At 38.0% G+C, this 20,364-nt stretch overlaps 1 protein-coding gene across 14 annotated transcripts in view; it reads left to right on the forward strand.

Moving 5' to 3' along the window:
* EVI5 (ecotropic viral integration site 5) overlaps nucleotides 1-20,364 on the forward strand; it is a 277,795-nt gene that overhangs the window by 88,958 nt on the left and 168,473 nt on the right. For all 14 annotated transcript variants that reach the window (XM_063696986.1, XM_063697007.1, XM_063696981.1 and 11 more), the window contains 4 exons: nucleotides 528-671; nucleotides 1,593-1,682; nucleotides 2,081-2,178; nucleotides 18,778-18,838. In XM_063696986.1, the coding sequence (XP_063553056.1) occupies nucleotides 528-671; nucleotides 1,593-1,682; nucleotides 2,081-2,178; nucleotides 18,778-18,838 (393 nt within the window). The remainder of the gene's footprint in view (nucleotides 1-527; nucleotides 672-1,592; nucleotides 1,683-2,080; nucleotides 2,179-18,777; nucleotides 18,839-20,364) is intronic.

Here is a 20,364-nt window from a genome sequence, read left to right on the forward strand (position 1 = left end):
CTGTACCCTAGCCTGGGTGACAGAGTGAGACCCCGTCTCAAAAAAAAAAAAAAGTCTCATTTATGTTTTGAATTACTAGAGTTGCTGAAACATCTGTATTTTGAATATTTTTCCTATTCTTTAGGAAGGTAAGAATGGGTGATCAGTGGTAGATAGTGCCTGAAAGTATTTTAACATACCATTTATTTTCTTTTTAAACGTCTTTTTAAAATATTATAGTTGATAGAAGAGTATAGAAAATGTCACTCTTGTATCCACCAACAGGATTAAACAAATATAAAACTTTTATTCAGTTTCTTTTTATTAATAAATTAAATGTTATACTCAAAATTCCAACACATTCTTTCCCCCTTCTTTCTTTCCTAGATACTAGCCACTGTCCCAGATGTTTCAATGTCTATGTCTTACCTTTTCCATATGATGCTTGATCTAATCTGTGTTTGGTATAGGCTAATCTAGTATAAATATAATCTAATTTAAAATACTCAGTTTTACTGTGTTATAACTAATTATTTTCTTCTCTTTAGGAGCATCTTCCAGAGCTCTTTGTACATTTTCAATCTCAGAGTTTTCATACCTCAATGTATGCATCATCCTGGTTTCTGACTATCTTTCTTACAACTTTTCCACTACCAATTGCAACAAGGATATTTGATATCTTTATGTCTGAGGTAAGCTAATGGGCAGACAAAGAGCAGGAGCTGAGCGAAGGGGTCACTGAGTTAGTGAGAGCAGGGCAATGAGGAGAGCAATGAAGGAAAGCCATGTGTCCCATGGAAAACTGATTACATGGATAATCTCATTTAAACCTTATAATAACCCTATCAGGTAGATACTGTTTTTATTCCATTTGTTAGATGATAGATGAGGAAGTTGAGACTTAGAGAAAGGTTAAGTAGCTTGTCTATGGACACACAATACATAAGTGGTGTTGTAACCAGGATTCAAACATAGGCAGTTTGGAGCCTACACTGTTAATCATACCTCTATCACCTCCTAACTCATACAGTGAAAGTTAGTGAGAGGTAAAATTTGTCTTACAGTTAATATTGTTGAAATGCATCTGTCATCCAAAGAGTAAGAAGTAATAAGCATGTTTCTTCTATGAACACATTGCAGGTTGTTGTCCTTTTGTCAGTGGCACATAGAGGTAATCCTTTGTTTTCTAGTCCGTGAACTCAATGTTGTTATTAATTACATCTTGGGAAAATCAATTTGTATTACCTATCTAAATTAGTTCAGATCACAGTTGGTCAACTGTGATTCATGTACCAATCAGATGGACAGATTTTTGTGCGAAATCCATTCTTCCACACCTGTTTTTTATAAAGTTTTCCTAGAACACAACCCTGCCCATTTATTTATATGTCATGTGTATGTCTGCTTCAGGGTTGTAGTGGCAGAGATGAGTAATTTTGACAGACAATATAGCACACCAAACCTAAAATACTTGCTTTCTGACTCTTGACAGAAAATGTTTGCCAGCCCCTAGTTTAGATCCCTAAATGTTTACCTTAGTATTATTTCAAATGACTCGTTTTTGTTGATGGAAGAGTAACATAAATTTGGATTTATTTAATTTGTTTCCTCAGGGTTTAGAAATAGTGTTTCGTGTAGGATTAGCACTTCTTCAGATGAATCAGGCAGAACTGATGCAACTTGACATGGAAGGGATGTTACAGGTAAGTTCATAATTTATTTTGTTTTTTGTTTTTGAGCCAGAGTTTAGTTCTGTTGCCCAGGCTGGAATGCAGTGGCGTGATCTTGGCTCACTGCAACCTCTGCCTCCCAGGTTCAAGTGATCCTCCTACCGCTTCAGCCTTCTGTGTAGCTGGAATTACAAGCATGCACCACTACACCTGGCTAAGTTTTGTATTTTTAGTAGAAACAGGGTTTCACCATGTTGGCCAGGCTGGTCTTGAACTCCTGACCTGAAGTGATCCGCCTGCCTTGGCCTCCCAAAGTGCTGAGATTACAAGCATGAGCCACCACGCCCAGCCCATAATTTCTTGAATGTCTTTGGATTTCACTATTAACAGCACTAAGTCATTCTTATGTTTTTTTTTTTATTGTATCTTAGCACTTTCAAAAGGTCATTCCACATCAGTTTGATGGTGTCCCAGACAAGCTAATCCAAGCAGCTTACCAAGTCAAATACAATTCAAAAAAAATGAAAAAGTAAGTATTTTATATTTTTGTTGGAAATTCAGTGGAAGTTGCAAAACATTCTAGTGATACAGTTTTCCTCCTTAGGTTATAGAACTATATTATTTTCTTTGGTGGTATTGGTTTCAATATAGCATAAAGCTAATGTTGGAATATACTGCTTTTAACAGTGGTGCATGGGACTAGCATGTACTACCTTTAAAACTTTCCTCCTTTTCCACGTTGACTAGGATTAGGAGCCTGGAATGGATAGACATATATGAGGATGCTGTTATTTTTAAAACCACTTTTCTGGTGTGGTCCCATTCATTGACATTCTTTTCCTCTTAGTTTGACCCCAGAGTGTCACTTAAGTTCAAAATTAGCATAACCAGCAAGATAGGCATGAGGTATGGATTGAGAACTTAAAATTTTATTTATTTATTTTAGAGTCAGGCTTTTGCTCTGTCACCCAGGCTGGAGTACAGTGGTGTGATTATGACTGCTCACTGTAGCCTTGAAATCCTAGGCTCAAGTGATCCTCCCACATCAGCTTCCTGAGTACAGGAAGTACCCTGTCTCTACTAAAGCACAGGTGTACTACAGGTGCACACCACCATGCCTGGCTAATTTTAAGATTTTTTTTGTAGAGACAGAGTGTCACTATGTTGCCCAGGCTGGTCTCGAACCCCTGGGCTCAAGTGATCCTCCCACCTCAGCCTCCTAAAATGTTGGGATTACAGGTGTGAGCCGCTGCACCTGGTCAAATTTTATTTATTGTGCTACTTTCTAATGAAGCTTTTTTTGGCATTCATGTCCTAAAAGTTCAAAATAAAGTCTCTGCTCGTTAGTTTTATTTTTGAAACAGATTAAGTGTATTAATTAAAATAATAGCTGTGATTTCTCTAGCTTCCAGTACTTAATTCTTAGCCTGCGGTCATAGTTAGCATTTCTGATACTGTACTTTCTATGGTATAAAATGCTTTAAAATGATAACAGTACTGTATGCTAGCAGTTAGCAGTTTCTTTTCTGCTGCAATATGAAATTACATTAACATGTACAACATACTACTCCCATGGATATTCCTACTCCACAAAGTATATTTAAATATGAGTGAGAATTAATGTTATTAAAATTAGTTAGCTTTTCCATGCACAATGATGTGTACCTGTAGTCCCAGCTACTCCGGAGGCTGAGGCAGGAGGATTGCTTGAGCTCAGGAGTTCACAGTCAGCCTAGGTAACATAGTGATACCTTATCTCTTTTAAAAAAATTAAAAAGTTAGCTCTAATTGACGAAAGCAAGCCAAGCCGATTTTTGAGCTTCAGCTTTTATTAAGTTACTTGTGATGTTTTAAATAACCACCATCATGTTGATACATTTTAAATAACTACCATGTGTAGAGACATCATATAGACAAAAAGCCGCTGTGCCTTGTAACTGATAAAAACAAATTATCTCAATTTTTGTCACCTGGTAAAACCACATTGAACTCACACTAGCCAGGCAGAGAATTTATTTTACTTTAAAAGTCTGATAGAGAATGAGGTTCCTTAACCTTCTTGGTAACTAATTCTCCTTGCATAGATCTTGTCATATGTACAATCCATTTCTGAAATTTCAATTAATCCTGTTTACTTATCAGATTTCTGGCCCTCTATTTCTTTCACTTCCTTACTCGTGCTCTCCCCATTCTGCTTTATCAAGATCTCTAGATTGAGGTTTAAAAGCCTTCTTCTGATATGAACAACTGTGCTTCCTCTGCCCTTTTGTTTCCTGTATTCATGTATCCAATTGTTATTGCATAGTTACTGAGATTGCTGACAGTAAATTATGTTTCCAGTGGCCTTCCATGTATATTTATATTGACTTTGATTAATTATCTCATTCCTCACAGTGGTTACTTCAAACCTTACCATTCTTCCCAGACTCCCATCCCCTTTTTGCCATATGTAACTCTCACCAGATTACCTTATTCCTAATTCAGCAGTCATTTCCAAACTTCCTAAACTTGCTGTCTTCCAGCTTGTAGACTTAGCTATGTTCTTTTTCTTCTCTTTTTAGAATACAGTATTTTTTTCCTTTATAATGCTAATTCAGAATACGTGATGTTACTCATTTCCATCTCTTCCAGGTCTTTGCTCCATTAATTATTCCTTCTCTCCTCTATCTTCAACCTCTCTCTCTGTTGTTTCATTTTCTTCAATCTAAGAAGATAATTTTGAGTTCTGACTTAGAAGCAACAAAACAAAACCTTCCTCAACATAGCATTTCATTTTCCTTTTATGAAGCTTAGCTGTGAAGGAAAGAATAGATTTTACTCATTAGCTACAGATCACATTCTATTTGCTTTTTTTCACTTGGGAAAATTTTCAGACATAACAGAAAAATAGAATAATAAATATCCATTGCTTATTGTCTGTATTTAACAACTGTTAATATTTTGTCATATTTATTTTTTTCAAAGTATTTCAAAGTAAATATTGTTAATATTTTGTCATATTTATTTTTTTCAAAGTAAAGCTCAGAAATTGTGACACTTCACTCTTTAATATATCAGTATTCATGTTCATAAAGTAATTTGCCTCCTTTACCACATTGCTTTCACCACTTAACAGTAGTTCCATAATATTGCCTAATACTCAGTCTATGTTCACATTTCCTGAGTTGTGCCAAAAATGTCCTTGCCATTGATTGCATTGTATTCAGTTGTTCACTTACATTTTTAAAAATTTAGATCAGCACCACCTATTCCAATCTTCTTTTTTAATATATTGGCTTGTTGAAGAGACCAAGTCAGTTTTACCGAGAATATCCAACCTGAAGGATTCATCTGATTATTTCCTTGTTATATCATTTAACTTCTGTATCTCTTGTGTTTTCTATAAACTGGGAGCTAATGTGAAGACTTAATCTAATTAAGTGCAAACATTTCTGGCAAGAATACTTAATAGGTGATACCATGTACTTTATTCATCTTAAAAGATGCATAATGTCTGTCTCACTGTTATTAGAGATGCCATGATTGGTGACTAGATTAAGGTAATGACAGATTTCTTTATTATGAGGTTATGTTTTCCCTCTAGGCACCCAGTAAGTACTTTGTAAGTTGATACTTTGGCATTGTAAGAATATCCAGTTCATTACGACCTTCCACCTCTTGGCTCAGTCTGCTCAAAAGTTATTATTGAGGGCCAGGCACAGTGGCTCACACCTATAATCCCAGTACTTTGGGAGGCCGAGGTAGGCAGATCACTTGAGGCCAGGAATTCAAGACCAGCCTGGGCAACATGGTGAAATCCTGACTGTATAGAAAAAAAAAAAGACCAAAAATTAGCCAGGTGTGGTGGTGTACACCTTTAGTTCCAGCTACTCAAGATACTAAGTTGGGAGAATCACTTGAGAAGTCTAGGATGCAGTGAACTGTGATTGAGTCACTGTACTTCAGCCTTGGCAATAGAGTGAGACCCTGTCTCCAAAAAAAAAAAAAAGTATCATTGGGGATACTTTTCATGTTAAATTATTTCATTTAGGATAACAAAAGCATGATTTTAAAAATGTTATTCTTCTTACATTTATCAGTCAGCTTTCTTCATAACCTTTTCTTCTTTAACTGCAGCTAACTTCATTCTACTGGAAACACATATAAACACTTCATTATTTCAGCCAGGCGTGGTGGCTCACACCCACAATACCAGCACTTTGGGAGGCCCAGGCAAGAGGATCGCTTGAGCCTGGGAGTTTGAGACCAGCCTGGGCAACATAGCGAGAACCCATCTCTGCAAGAAATAAAATAAGCTAACCAGGTGCCTGTAGTCCTGGCTTTTCCATAGGCTGAGGTGGGAAGATTGCTTGAGTCTGGAGTTGGAGGGTGCAGTGAGCTGTGATCACAGCACTGCACTCCAGCCTGGGTGACAGAGTGAGACTCTCTCTCTTAAACAAAACAAAACAAAACAACTTCATTATTCCCTTTAATTACCAATTTCCAGAGAAAAGAGTTAGTGGGATTGGTGTTCTTTTAAATTAGTCTATTCTTTTGCATGTGGCATTATTAACGACTTACAGCCTATATTCAGAATGTTTTCAGGTTGCAAAGTAAGCTGTGTTCAACATCACAAAATTTTGCCAAAGTGACACTAATTTATAGTCTAACCCGGCAGTGTATGAGTTCTTATTGTGGCCACGTGCAGTGGTTAACACCTGTAGTCCTTTCACTTTAGGAGGCTGAGGCAGGCAGATTGTTTGAGCCTAGGAGTTTGAGACCAGCCTAGGCAACATGGTGAAACTTTGTCTCTACAAAAAAATAGAAAAATTAGCTGGATGTGGTGGCGCCAGCACACGTGTGGTCCCAGCTACTCAAGAGGCCAAGGTGGGAGGATCACTTGAGCCTGGGCGGTCCTGGCTGCAGTGATCCATGATTGTGCCACTGCACTCCAGCCTGAGTGACAGAGTGAGACCCTGTCTAAAAAAAAAGTCTCATTGTTTTACTTTGTCATCAGTGCTTGGTTATTCTTAATTTTTGCCAATCTACTTAATTTTTACCAATAGCAGGGGGCATTATTAAGGACTTACAGGCTTATATTCAGAATGTTTTAAGGTTGCAAAGTAAGCTGTGTTCAGCATCACAGAATTTTGCCAAAGTGACACTAATTTATAGTCTAACCCAGCAGTGTATGTGTTCTCATTGTGGCCAGTATAAAATGTCTCATTTTCCACTTAATTTACATTTCCCTGATTGTTAATAAGAGTAAGCATCTTTTCATATGTTTATTGGCTCATGTTTTTCTTCTATTTTTTTCCTCCCTTTTCTACTGCAGTGTCTACTTCATACTGCTTTGACTTGTTAGTGGTTACTAGTTGTTAATAATCTGGGTTGTAATCTTTTGTCAGCATTAAAAGATAAGTCTTGTCCATTTCTACTAAATATCAGTTTTGGAATATATAATAAACTCAACAATTGGACCTACCTCTCAAAAATGCTCAAGCTTCCTGTTGGTTGGAGGGTAGCAGCACAGAAAAGTAAATGGCTTGTTAGATGCAAATATGTAACAGATTATTAAAATTATATGTTAGAGATACCTAACCCGTATGTCTTCATACTGGCATACACAGTCTGCTGGGTGTCAGGAAAATGTTCAGAGCTTGGTTAAGTAGACTTTCAATTTCTATCTATAGTCTTTCCTACAATTTATCTTTCTGATAACATTTCCGTAGTAGAGGTGGCTTGGTTCTTCTTCGCACCTTCCCTTTTACAGCATGCCTTCTCCCACTTTATTAAAGGAAGGAAGGAAAACCTGTCACCCAACCTAGATCTTACTATGGTACCTTACTTTAGTTTATAAAAAATCTCTGTGGCTCCAAACAAAATGAACAATTTCAGAATGACTTGCTCCTGAGGGAGTATCCCCTGAGAGAGCATCCCCTGAGAGAGCAAAGCAAGAAAAATGGAAGTTTTCTTTATTATTATTATTATACTTTAAGTTCTAGGGTACATGTGCACAACGTACAGGTTTTGTTCACCTCCCACCTATGAGTGAGAACATGTGGTGTTTGGTTTTCTGTCCTTGTGATAGTTTGTGTAGAATCATGGTTTCCAGCTTCATCCATGTCCCTGCAAAGGACATGAACCCATCCTTTTTTATGGCTGCATAGTATTCCATGGTGTATATGCACCACATTTTCTTAATCCAGTCTATCATTGATGGACATTTGGGTTGGTTCCAAGTCTTTGCTATTGTAAATAGTGCCGCAATAAATATACATGTGCATGTGTCTTTATAATAGCATAATTTATAATCCTTTGGGTATATACCCAGTAATGGGATTGCTGGATCAAATGGTATTTCTAGTTCTAGATCCTTGAGGAATTGCCACACTGCCTTCCACAATGGTTGAACTAATTTACACTCCCACCAACAGTGTAAAAGCGTTCCTATTTCTTCACATCCTCTCCAGCATCTGTTGTTTCCTGACTTTTTAATGATCACCATCTAACTGGCATGAGATGGTATCTCATTGTGGTTTTGATTTGCATTCTGTGATGACCAGTGGTGATGAGCATTTTATCACATGTCTGTTGGCTGCATAAATGTCTTCTTTTGAGAAGTATTTGTTCATATCTTTGGCCCACTTTTTGATGGAGTTGTCTTTTTCTTGTAAATTTGTTTAAGTTCTTTGTAGATGCTGAATATTAGCCCTTTGTCAGATGGGTAGATTGCAAAGATTTTCTCCCATTCTTTAGGTTGCCTGTTCACTCTGGTGATAGTTTCTTCTGTTGTGCAGAAGCTCTTTAGTTTAATTAGATCCCATTTGTCAATTTTGGCTTTTGTTGCCATTGCTTTTGGTGTTTTAGTCATGAAGTCTTTGCCCATGCCTATGTCCTGAATGATACTGCCTAGGTTTTCTTCTAGGGTTTTTATGGTTTTAGGTCTAACATTTAAGTCTTTAATCCATCTTGAATTAATTTTTGTGTAAGGTGTGAGGAAGGGATCCAGTTTCAGCTTTCTACATATAGCTAGCCAGTTTTCCCAGCATCATTTATTAAATAGGGAATCCTTTTCCCATTTTTTGTTTTTGTCAGGTTTGTCAAAGAGCAGATGGTTGTAGACGTGTAGTGTTATTTCTGAGGCCTCTGTTCTGTTCCATTGGTCTATATATCTGTTTTGGTACCAGTATCATGCTGTTTTGGTTACTGTAGCCTTGTAGTATAGTTTGAAGTCAGGTAGCGTGATGCCTCCAGCTTTGTTCTTTTTGCTTAGGATTGTTTCGGCAATGTGGGCTTTTTGGTTCCATATGAACTTTAAAGTAGTTTTTTCTAATTCTGTGAAGAAAGTCATTGGTAGCTTGATGGGGATGGCATTGAATCTATAAATTACCTTGGGCAGTATGGCCATTTTCATGATATTGATTCTTCCAATCCATGAGCATGGAATGTTCTTCCATTTGTTTGTGTCCTCTTATTTCATTGAGCAGTGATTTGTAGTTCTCCTTGAAGAGGTCCTTCACATCCCTTGTAAGTTGTATTCCCAGGTATTTTATTCTCTTTGTAGTAATTGTGAATGGGAGTTCACTTATGATTTGGCTGTTTGTCTGTTATTGGTGTATAGAAATACTTGTGATTTTTGCACATTGATTTTGTATCCTGAGACTTTGCTGAAGTTGCTTATCAGCTTAAGGAGATTTTGCACTGAGACGATGGGGTTTTCTAGATATCCAACCAAGTCATCTGCAAACAGGGACAATTTGACTTCCTCTTTTCCTATTGAATACCCTTTATTTCTTTCTCTTGCCTGATTGCCCTGGCCAGAACTTCCAACACTATGTTAAATAGGAGTGGTGAGAGAGGGCATCCTTGCCTTATGCAGGTTTTCAAAGGGAATGTTTCCAGCTTTTGCCCATTCAGTATGATATTGGCTGTGGGTTTGTCATAAATAGCTCATTATTTTGAGATACGTTCCATCAATATCTAGTTTATTGAGAGTTTTTAGCATGAAGGCTGTTGACTTTTGTCAAAGGCCTTTTCTGCATCTATTGAGATAATCATGTGGTTTTTGTCGTTGGTTCTGTTTACGTGGTGGATTATGTTTATTGATTTTCGTATGTTGAACCAGCCTTGCATCCCAGGGATGAAGCCGACTTGATCATGGTGGATAAGCTTTTTGATGTGCTGCTGTATTCGGTTTGCCAATATTTTATTGAGGATTTTCACATCAGTGTTCATCGGGGTATTGGCCTAAAATTCTCTTTTTTTGTTGTGTCTCTACCAGGCTTTGGTATCAGGATGATGCTAGCCTCATAAAATGAGCTAAGGTGGATTCCCTCTTTTTCTGTTGATTGAAATGGTTTCGGAAGGAATGGTGCAAGCTCCTTTTTGTACCTCTGGAAGAATTTGACTGTGAATCCATCAGGTCCTGGACTTTTTTTGGTTGGTAGGCTGTTGATTAGTGCCTCAATTTCAGAACCTGTTAATTGGTCTATTCAGAGATTCTACTTCTTCCTGGTTTAGTCTTGGGAGGGTGTATGTGTCCAGAAATTTATCCATTTCTTCTAGATTTTCTAGGTTATTTGCACAGAGGTATTTATAGTATTCTCTGATGGTTGTTTATTTCTGTGGGATCGGTGGTGATATCCCCTTTATCATTTTGTATTGCATCTATTTGATTCTTCCCTCTTTCCTTCCTTATTAGTGTTGCTAGTGGTCTATTTTGTTAATCTCTTCAAAAAACCAACTCCTGAATTCATTGACGTTTTGAAGGGGTTTTTCTGTCTCTATTTCCTTCAGTTCTGCTCTGATCTTAGTTATTTCTTGCCTTCTGCTAGCTTTTGAATGTGTTTGCTCTTGCTTCTCTAGTTCTTTTAATTGTGATGTTAGTGTGTCAATTTTAGATCTTTTCTGCTTTCTCTTGTGGGCATTTAGTGCTATAAATTTCCCTCTACACACTGCTTTAAATGTGTCCCAGAGATTCTGGTACATTGTGTTTGTTCTCACTGGTTTCAAAGAACATCTTTATTTCTGCCTTCATTTTGTTATGTACCCAGTAGTCATTCAGGAGCAGGTTGTTCAGTTTCCATACAGTTGTGCGTTTTGAGTGAGTTTCTGAATCCTGAGTTCTAATTTGATTGCACTGTGGTCTGAGAGACCGTTTGTTGTGATTTCTGTTCTTTTACATTTGCTGAGGAATGCTTTACTTCCAACTATGTGGTCAATTTTGGAATAAGTGCCATGTGGTGCTGAGAAGAATTGTATATTCTGTTGATTTTGGGTGGAGAGTTCTGTAGATATCTAGTAGGTCTGCCTGGTCCAGAGCTGAGTTCAAGTCCTGGATATCCTTGTTAACCTTCTGTCGTGTTGATCTGTCTAGTATTGATAGTGGGGTGTTAAAGTCTCCCATTATTATTGTGTAGGAGTCTAAGTCTCTTTGTAGGTCTCTCAGGACTTGCTTTATGAATCTGGGTGCTCCTGTATTGGGTGCATGTATATTTAGGATAGTTAGCTCTTCTTGTTGAATTGATCCCTTTACCATTATGTAGTGACCTTCTTTGTCTCTTTTTATCTTTGTTGGTTTAAAGTTTGTTTTATCAGAGACTAGGATTGCAACCCCTGCTTTTTTTTTTGCTTTCCAATTGCTTGGTAGATCTTCCTCCATCCCTTTACTTTGAGCCTATGTGTGTCTTTGCACGTGAGGTGGGTCTCCTGAATACAGCACACTGATGGGTCTTGACTATTTATCTAATTTGCCAGTCTGTGTCTTTTAATTGGAGCATTTAGCCCATTTACATTTAAGGTTAATATTGTTATGTTTGAATTTGACCCTGTCATTGGGATGTTAGCTGGTTATTTTGCCCATTAATTGATTCAGTTTCTTCACAGTGTCGCTGGTCTTTACAATTGGGCATGTTTTTGCAGTGGCTGGCACCAGTTGTTCCTTTCCATGTTTAGTGCTTCCTTCAGGAGCTCTTGTAAGGCAGGCCTGGTGGTGACAAAATCTCTCAGCATTTCCATGTCTGTAAAGGATTTTATTTCTCCTTCACTTCTGAAGCTTAGTTTGGCTGGATATGAGATTCTGGGTTGAAAATTCTTTTCTTTAAGAATGTTGAATATTGGCCCCCACTCTCTTCTGGCTTGTAGGGTTTCTGCCTAGAGATCCGCTGTTAGTCTGATGGGCTTCCCTTTGTGGGTAACCCGACCTTTCTCTGTGGCTGCCCTTAACATTTTTTCCTTCATTTCAACCTTGGTGAATCTGACATTTATGTGTCTTGAGATTGCTCTTCTCGAGGAGTATCTTTGTGGTGTTCTCTGTTTTTCCTCAATTTGAATGTTGTCCTGCCTTGCTAGGTTAGGGAAGTTCTTTTGGATAATATCGTGAAGAGTGTTTTCTGACTTGGTTCCATTGTCCCCATCACTTTCCGGTACAACAATCACATGTATATTTGGTCTTTTCACATACTCCCATATTTCTTGGAGTCTTTGTTCATTTCTTTTCACTCGTTTTTTTCTCTAATCTTGTCTTTTCGTTTTATTTCATTAATTTCATCTTCAGTCACTTTCTTCCACTTGATCAAATCAACTGTTGAAGCTTGTGCATGTGTCACGAAGTTCTTGTGCCATGGTTTTCAGCTCCATCAGGTCATTTAAGGTCTTCTCTATGGTGTTTATTCTAGTTAGCCAATCATCTAACCTTTTTTCAAGGTTTTTAGCTTCCTTGTGATGGGTTAGAGCATGCTGCTTTAGCTCAGAGAAGTTTGTTATTACCGACCTTCTGAAGCCTACTTCTGTCAACTCGTCAAACTCATTCTCCATCCAGTTTTGTTCCCTTGCTGGCGAGGAGCTGTGATCCTTTGGAGGCGAAGAGGTGCTCTGTGTTTTGGAATTTTTAGCTTCTCTGGTTTCTCCTCATCTTTGTGGTTTTATCTACCTTTGGTCTTTGATGTTGGTGACCTATGGATGGGGTTTTGGTATGGAAGTCCTTTTTGTTGATGATGTGATTTCTTTCTGTTTGTTAGTTTTTCTTCTAACAGTCAGAACCCTCAGCTGCAGATCTTTTGGAGTTTGCTGGAGGTCCACTCCAGATCCTGTTTGTGTGGGTATCATCAGCGGAGACTGCAGAACAGCAAATATTGGTGTTCTGAATTAGAATTCAGAAAAAATTTCTGAATTAGAATTCAGAAGTAGAATTGTGATCATGGGGCAAATTGTTAACTCATGTTTATTTGAATTGAAAAGTGAAGGCAACACTTTAATGACAGGAAGTAAATGTAATTTGGCTCATTGGTTTAATAATAATGACTGCCTTTGCCAGTTGGGTCCTAGAGTAGACGTCCATAAATAAGATAAATGTCACTTAAGTTGCAGTGGAAACATTTTAAAGTACATATAAATTACAACTATATGTCCTTTTTAACTGTATTTACACTTGAGATAAAACGAAATTTAGAAGTCTTTAAAATGTATATGAGGAAACATTCTTTTAGCAGATACATGAGCAGAAAAATAAGACCACAGGATGGCATAGGATGATGGCAGAGGAGGAAGTTTCAGGTAGTTCTCTGAAGGAGATGATACCTGAGTACAATTTTGAAGACCTTTGTTTCTTTCTTTTTTTTTTGAGACGAAGTCTTGCAGGCTGGAGTGCAATGGTGCGATCTTGGCTCATTGCAACCTCCTCCAAGGTTCAAGCCTCAGCCTCCTGAGTAGCTGGGACTACAGGCGCATGCCACCATGTCCAGCTAATTTTTTAAAAATTTTTAGTAGAGACTGGGTTTCGCTATGTTGGCCAGGCTGGTCTCAAAGTCCTGACCTCAGGTGATCCACCCACCTTGGCCTCCCAAAGTGCTGGGATTACAGGCATGAGCCACCATGCCTGGCCGAAGACTGTTGTTTCTAATTGCTAGGGTTAAATTATGCCTGCAACAGAAAATCCCTGCTGATATGGAACTTACTGAAATACAGAAGACTGACATAGAATGATATACAGTGTAACATCCATCAGTGAAAGTGCCATGAAGAAAACAAAGCCAGATAAAGGACATGGAGAGATGAGCACTCTTTTAGACAGGGCACGCAGAGATAGGGCTCACAGGCCGGTAAGATACTATTTGAGCCGACACCAGAGGGAAGTAAGAGTGCGAGTCATGGGATTATCTGGGGGAAGTGTGTCCTACAGTACAATAACAGTAAATGTAAAGACTGAGGCAAGAATGTGATTGATACATTCAAGGAATAGAAAACCAGTGAGAGGCCGGGCACAGTGGCTCACACCTATAATCCCAGCACTTTGAGAGGCTGAGGTGGGAGGATCCATTGAGCCTAGGAGTTTGAGACCAGCCTGGGCAACATAGTAAAACCCCATCTCTGCAAAAATGAAAAGGAAGAAAACCGATGGGACTGTAGTAGCATAGGCAAATAGGAGTGTGGTGAGCAGTGAAGTCAGAAACATGGTAGGGTGCTAGGGGTATTTAGAGCAATGCCATCTACTGTGGTAGCCATTACCCATATGTGACTGTTTAGTCTAAATATGATTAAAATTTATTTCATGAGTTATATTTCAAGTGCTAATTAGTCACTCACATGTGGCTAATGGCTACTCTATTGGACAATACAGATCTAGCACGTTTTCGTCGTTGTCAAACGTTTTGTTGGTTATTGTCCTCCTCATGGGCCAGACTTTTTCCACATCTGAGGGGAAACCAGTAGAGGATTTTGAGAAAAGTGACATGATCTGGTTTTAAAAGTTTTACTCTTTGCTCTAATAAAGGTTGGCCAGGTGAAGAGAAGGAGGGCATTTTAAGAAGAACGGTAATAGGTACAAAGGCTCATAGGTTCCCTTACTACATGACAGTTGTAAGAGTTGAATCTTAGTCTTTGACTTTTTTTTTGATGAATTTTTATGTTGGTATACTTTTAAACTTAAGGGGGTACGATATACTCTTTACCAAGATTCACCAATTGTTTACATTTCATCCCATTTGCTTTATTATCCTCTCTCCTCTGTATGAGTATATAAATATAGTGTGTGTGTGTAAAATCCATTCCCATTTTGGGGGAGGTCCATTTGAGAGTAAATTGAGATATTGTGCCCTTTATCTGTAAATACTTGAATGTGTACTTCCTATGAACAACAACTTTTCTCTCCTTTGACATAAACCCAGTAGTTAATCAAAACAAGGAAATTATATTAGGTTGGTGCAAAAGTAATTGCAGTTTTTGCATTACTTTCAACGGCAAAAACCAGTTACTTTTGGACCAACCTAATAGATACAATACTATTATCTAATCCACAGTGTATGTTCAGATTTTATCACCAATATATGCTGTATATATGCTGTCCCAATAATATGCTGTATAACTATCTCCCCACCCCTCCATCCAGGGTCCACTCTAGGATCATGTGTAGGATTTAGGTGTTAATACCTATTTGGTTTTCTTTAATCTGACATATTTCCTCAGTCTTTGTGTTTCTGATATATTTAAAGAGTGTACAGGCCAATTATTTTGTAGAAAATCTCAAAGTCTGAGTTTTTCTGGGATTTCCCCAGGATTAGATTCAGGTTGTGCATTTTTGGCAGGTATACCCCTGATATTATATCTTCTCATTTCGCCATACGATATATATGATATTGCTTTCTCTCAAAACTGGTAATGTTAGCTTTGGTCACTTGATTAAGGTGATGTTTGCTGGGTTTTACTACTGTAAAGTTATTATTTCCCCTTTTGTAATAAGTAATTTGTGGCAGGCTACTTTGAGATTATGTAGTAACCTCTTTCTTTACCAAACTTAACCATACCAGTTTTATATCCATTTATGATTTTCCCACTCCCTCATTCTTTATTTATTAATCAGCATTCTACTGTAAGGAAGAGCTTTCCCTTCACCCTCATTTATTTATTCATTTATTTACATCAGTGTGAATTCATGGATTATTTTATTCAGTGAGCTATAATCCATTACTATTAAATTGTCCCTGATTTGTCCAGTGGGAACCCTTGCAACCTGGGTGCTTTGTTCTTTTGATATTTTTCCCATTATTCTTTGGGAATTTCCTTTCTTTGGGGCAACAAAATATTCCAGGTTCAACTTATACCTTCTTTTGGCTCCTGCGCAGTAATGAGCTATTTCTCCAGAGAGCTTTGATTACTTTTTTGTAAGCCTTTGAAATTTAGTCTGAAGGTGATGAGTAACCACTGACACGCTGGGTGTGGCATGATCCAAATCAACATTTAAAAAAAAGATCACTCTGTTAATAGTGTATAGAAAACATTGAGTTATGAAACTGGCCATAGAAAGAACAATTATGAGTATTTTCCAGTAATTTAGACAAATCATAATGCGGGTCTAAAAACACTATCAGGGAAGGGGGAACAAATAACTTTACACTGGAAAAACCTGGTGTGTACTCCTTCAGCCAGGTGATCAAGGTCAACATCAATAGTGATGTTCTGTTGATAGTTTGTACCCTTAGTATGAGACAATGAAAATGGCATTTATGTCTCTGGTCTTCCTCCTGAAAACCCAATAACCCCAGTATAATCATGAGAAAAACATGAGACAAATCCCATTTGAAGGACGTAATGGTCCCGTTTGAAGATCACATAATGATAACTACAAAATACCTGACCAGTACTCCTCAAAACTGTCAAGGTTCTCATCAAAACTGTCATGGGCTTTAGGTAACAGCAATGTGTTAATATTGGTTCATTAATTATAACAATGTCCATACTACTGTAACATGTTAATAATAGGGGAAACTGGGATGGGATACATGGAATCTCTGTACTATCTTCACAATCTTTTTGTAAACCAAATTTTTTTTTTTAAATTAAGTTTATTGAAAAACACTATCAGTGGAGTTAAATAAGTAGGGTTTATTTTTAGGTGTATAAATGAGTGATATTTTTACATAATGCATAATGATAACTACTTCAGAGTAGTCATTTGTGAAGGCTATAAACTTATTTCAGTAGTGCAGCTGTTGAAAATGTTTTGCACCTCTTTGGAGTCTTTAATAAATTCTGTCGGCTATCTTATAGTCTTTTAAGACAGTGGTCCCCAGCCTTTTTGACACTAGGGACCGCTTTCGTGGAAGACCATTTCTCCACTTATGGGGGCTGGGGGTATGGCTTCAGGTTGAAACTGTTCCACCTCATGTCAGATCATCAGTCATGAGATTCTCATAAGGAGCGCGCAGCCTAGATCCCCAGCATGCACAATTCACAATAGGGTTTGCACTCCGTTGAGAATCTAGTGCTGCCACTGATCTGACAGGAGGTGGAGCTCAGGCAGTGATGTTCACTTGCCTGCCGTTCACCTCCTGCTGTATGACCCAGTTCCTAACAGGCCACAGACTGGTATTGGTCCACTGCCCAGGGGTTGGGGACTGCTGTTTTAAGATACACTTTAGTGAGAGACAGAGTAATGTAGCAGTCAAATCTGTGACTATGCAGAAGTTTCTCAAGCTTTCTAAACCCCAGAGTGGGTATAACAACTTATATTAAAAAGTTGTTGTGAGCTAAATGAGATAAGTAATAGATTTCTGTCCTTTGAGGGAGAATTTTATTTTTGAAAGCAGCTGTAAGTTATTTGGAGCCTGGTCTGGTTTATATTTGGAGTAACCTTGGTATTGATATTTTTTGTCAAGAGCAAGATAAAAAAAATTTGGTGGTACTAATTTTTGTGTGTCCTATACATTTTTATAAAGGTAATTTTAGACTTACCATAGAGTTGCATATCATGCTTACTCACCTCCAATCAGTGACAGACCACAGAGGTGATATGCCCTTTTCAGGACATCTTTTTTCTTTTAAAAAAATGGTTTATCACTTTCTTGGGGTTGGGGGGAAGGGTCCCAGGCTGGAGTGCAGTGGCTAGATCATGGCTCACTGCAACCTTGACCTCCCCGGCTCAAGCAATCCTCCCACCTCAGCCTCTGAGTACCTGCAACTACAGGCATGCACCCACCGCACCTGGCTAATTTTTGTATTTTTTGTAGAGACTGGGTTTCACCATGTTGCCCAGGCTGGTCTTGAACCCCTGGCCTCAAGCATTTGGCCCTCCTTGGCCCCCCAAAGTGCTGGGATTAGAGGCATGATCCACCGTGGTCAGTGTCATGTTTTAAATTATTTTTACTTTTTAATAATTTTGACCTTTATTTTAAATTCAGGGGGTACATGCACATATTTATTTCATGGGCATATTGCATGTTGCTGAGGTTTGAGATATGAGTTATCCCATCACCCAGATAGCAAGCATAGTACCCAACGGTTAGTTTTTCAGCCCTTGTCCTCCTCCCTGCCTTCGCCTTCTATTAGTCCTAAGTATCTGTTGTTCCCATCTTTGTGTCCATGAGTACCCAGTGTTTAGCTCCTAGTTGTAAGGGAGAACATGGGTTTTTGGTTTTCTGTTCCTGTGTTAATTCACTTAACTCAGTACATCTTAACAGGGGTGCATGATGTCAGTATGTATTACTGGTGATGTTAACCTTAATCAGTTAGTTCAGGTGCAGTCTACCAGGATTCTGTACTGTAAATTTAGTATTTTCCTTTAACACTTACTAAATATTTTAGGAGAGATAATTTGAGACTATGCTTAAACTTTCACCCACTAATTTTAGCATCCATTAGTGGTTCCTCCCGCAGTAGTTATTACTGTGGAATTCTAATGGTGATTTTTATCTTAACCTTATTCCTCCTATGTCTATTAATTGGAATTCTATAAGGAAGAGTTGTCCCCTTTCCCTCATTAAAATTTTCAAAGTCAATGTTGGTACCAGGATTTTTAAGTTAAGAGCCAGTTGAACCTACAGGTGTGTTTTAATTTGAGAAATAAGAATAATGGTTCATTTGTAAGTTTAGGGTTGAATAGAATCTGTAAACTAAGTTGCATTTTGTGCTTTATACATTTCAGTTTGTAAATTTTCTTTTTGTGTGGTTTTTATTTTTGTCATTTGTAAAGTGAGTTTTTAATAAGAACTCATGAAACCACATGATTTTTCTCACATCAAATATCTCCAAGTTATAAGCTAGAAGAAACTAAAGAAATTGTATTTTATGTTCATATGTATTTTTAAATTTTGTAATTTAATAACTACTTTTGAATGAAAACATTACCTTTAACTCTGTTTTTTTCCTTTCTTAGGCTTGAAAAGGAATACACTACAATAAAAACGAAAGAAATGGAAGAGCAAGTTGAAATTAAAGTAAGCAGTTGGGGGATTTTTAAAGTACTGATTGATTGAAATCAATTATTGGACAGTAGATGTTTAAAGTTTGTACTTCTTATATTCATAAATGTATTTACCATCCTACTAGATTATAGTTAAAAATAGACATTTCCAAAAAGCAGAATAATGTGACTGAAGTGGCTTTCATTCCAGTGTGAAGGAGAGCAAGCTCTTCCCTTTTTCTAGATTTGTTGGTGGCTCATCAGGAGAAAACACTTCCATGGAGAAGATAATTATCATTCCATTTAAGCATGTTTTTTAAAGTTGCAGAGAAGACAATCTATAATAACACTTTCTCTGCTGAGACCAACAAGAGTGTAATCTCAGGCAAACATTAAATAGAGCACATATTACACTAGAACTAATTATGGTTGCCCTAGAGCTGCAGAAAGCTTTGACTGATACGACTTTTTCTTCTCTAAGCAAGGGTTATACTTTTGAACTACTCCTCTCCAGAAAATCAAGCAGATTTTCAATTCGAAGGGCATATAAATACCCTATACGTACCCTAAAAATATAAAATTTGTACCCCCCTCCATAAAACACGGAATTCTTGAGTTGAGGGTCTGTGGCACTGTTGGAGCTGAGACTTGAGAAAAATTGTGTTGCCTTTTATGCTGATATTGTAGGATGGGGTTGATAAGTGGAAGCATGAGTCAAAGAACTTAGTGATTGGCCAATTCACTTTCTAATCTCTTTATTCCCCTCCACCCCTCACCCCCAACCCCTGGAGAAAGGGTTAAAAGTAAAATAATTTTAATGGAGTGACTCCCTTCTCCCTTTTTAAACTTTGTGTTTGAATGTGTCTGATTTTTGACTTGGATCTGGCGAGACATTATATGACCACCTTATTTTTCTCCTTTTACAAGGAAATGGGTTCTGTTAAACTAATACTCTTTCCTGCCTTGGTCCTCCTCAAAAGCCTCTAGGGAGACGGTCTCTCCAGTTTTCTTATGTTAACTCTCTCTTATCAACTCTCCTCCCTTTTCTAGAGGTTCTATTCCCATTTCTGTCACCTTTTCCTTATCAAATGGAAGTAGATACTTCCACATTTTTTATATATATAGAAAAGACCCCTGTGGATGTTTTTTCCTTCCTTTTTTTTTTTTTTTTTTATTCTGTCACCCAACTGCTGCTCTACTATTTGTTTTGCTTTTTTTCTTTTTCTTTTTTTTTTTTTTTTGAGACGAAGTCTCGCTGTGTCGCCCAGGCTGGAGTGCAGTGGTGCAATCTCGGCTCACTGCAAGCTCCGCCTTCCGGGTGCACGCCATTCTCCTGCCTCAGCCTCCCAAGTAGCTGGGACTACAGGCGCCCGCCACCAAGCCTGCCTAATTTTTTGTGTTTTTAGTAAAGATGGGGTTTCACCGTGTTAGCCAGGATGGTCTCGATCTCCTGACCTCGTGATCCACCTGCCTTAGCCTCCCAAAGTGCTAGGATTACAGGCGTGAGCCACCGCGTCCAGCCCTATTTGCTTTTCTTTTAGGTACTATGAGTAAGGGTAC

The sequence above is a fragment of the Gorilla gorilla genome, chromosome 1 (genome assembly GCF_029281585.2).
Source record: "Gorilla gorilla gorilla isolate KB3781 chromosome 1, NHGRI_mGorGor1-v2.1_pri, whole genome shotgun sequence".
NCBI lineage: Eukaryota > Metazoa > Chordata > Mammalia > Primates > Hominidae > Gorilla > Gorilla gorilla.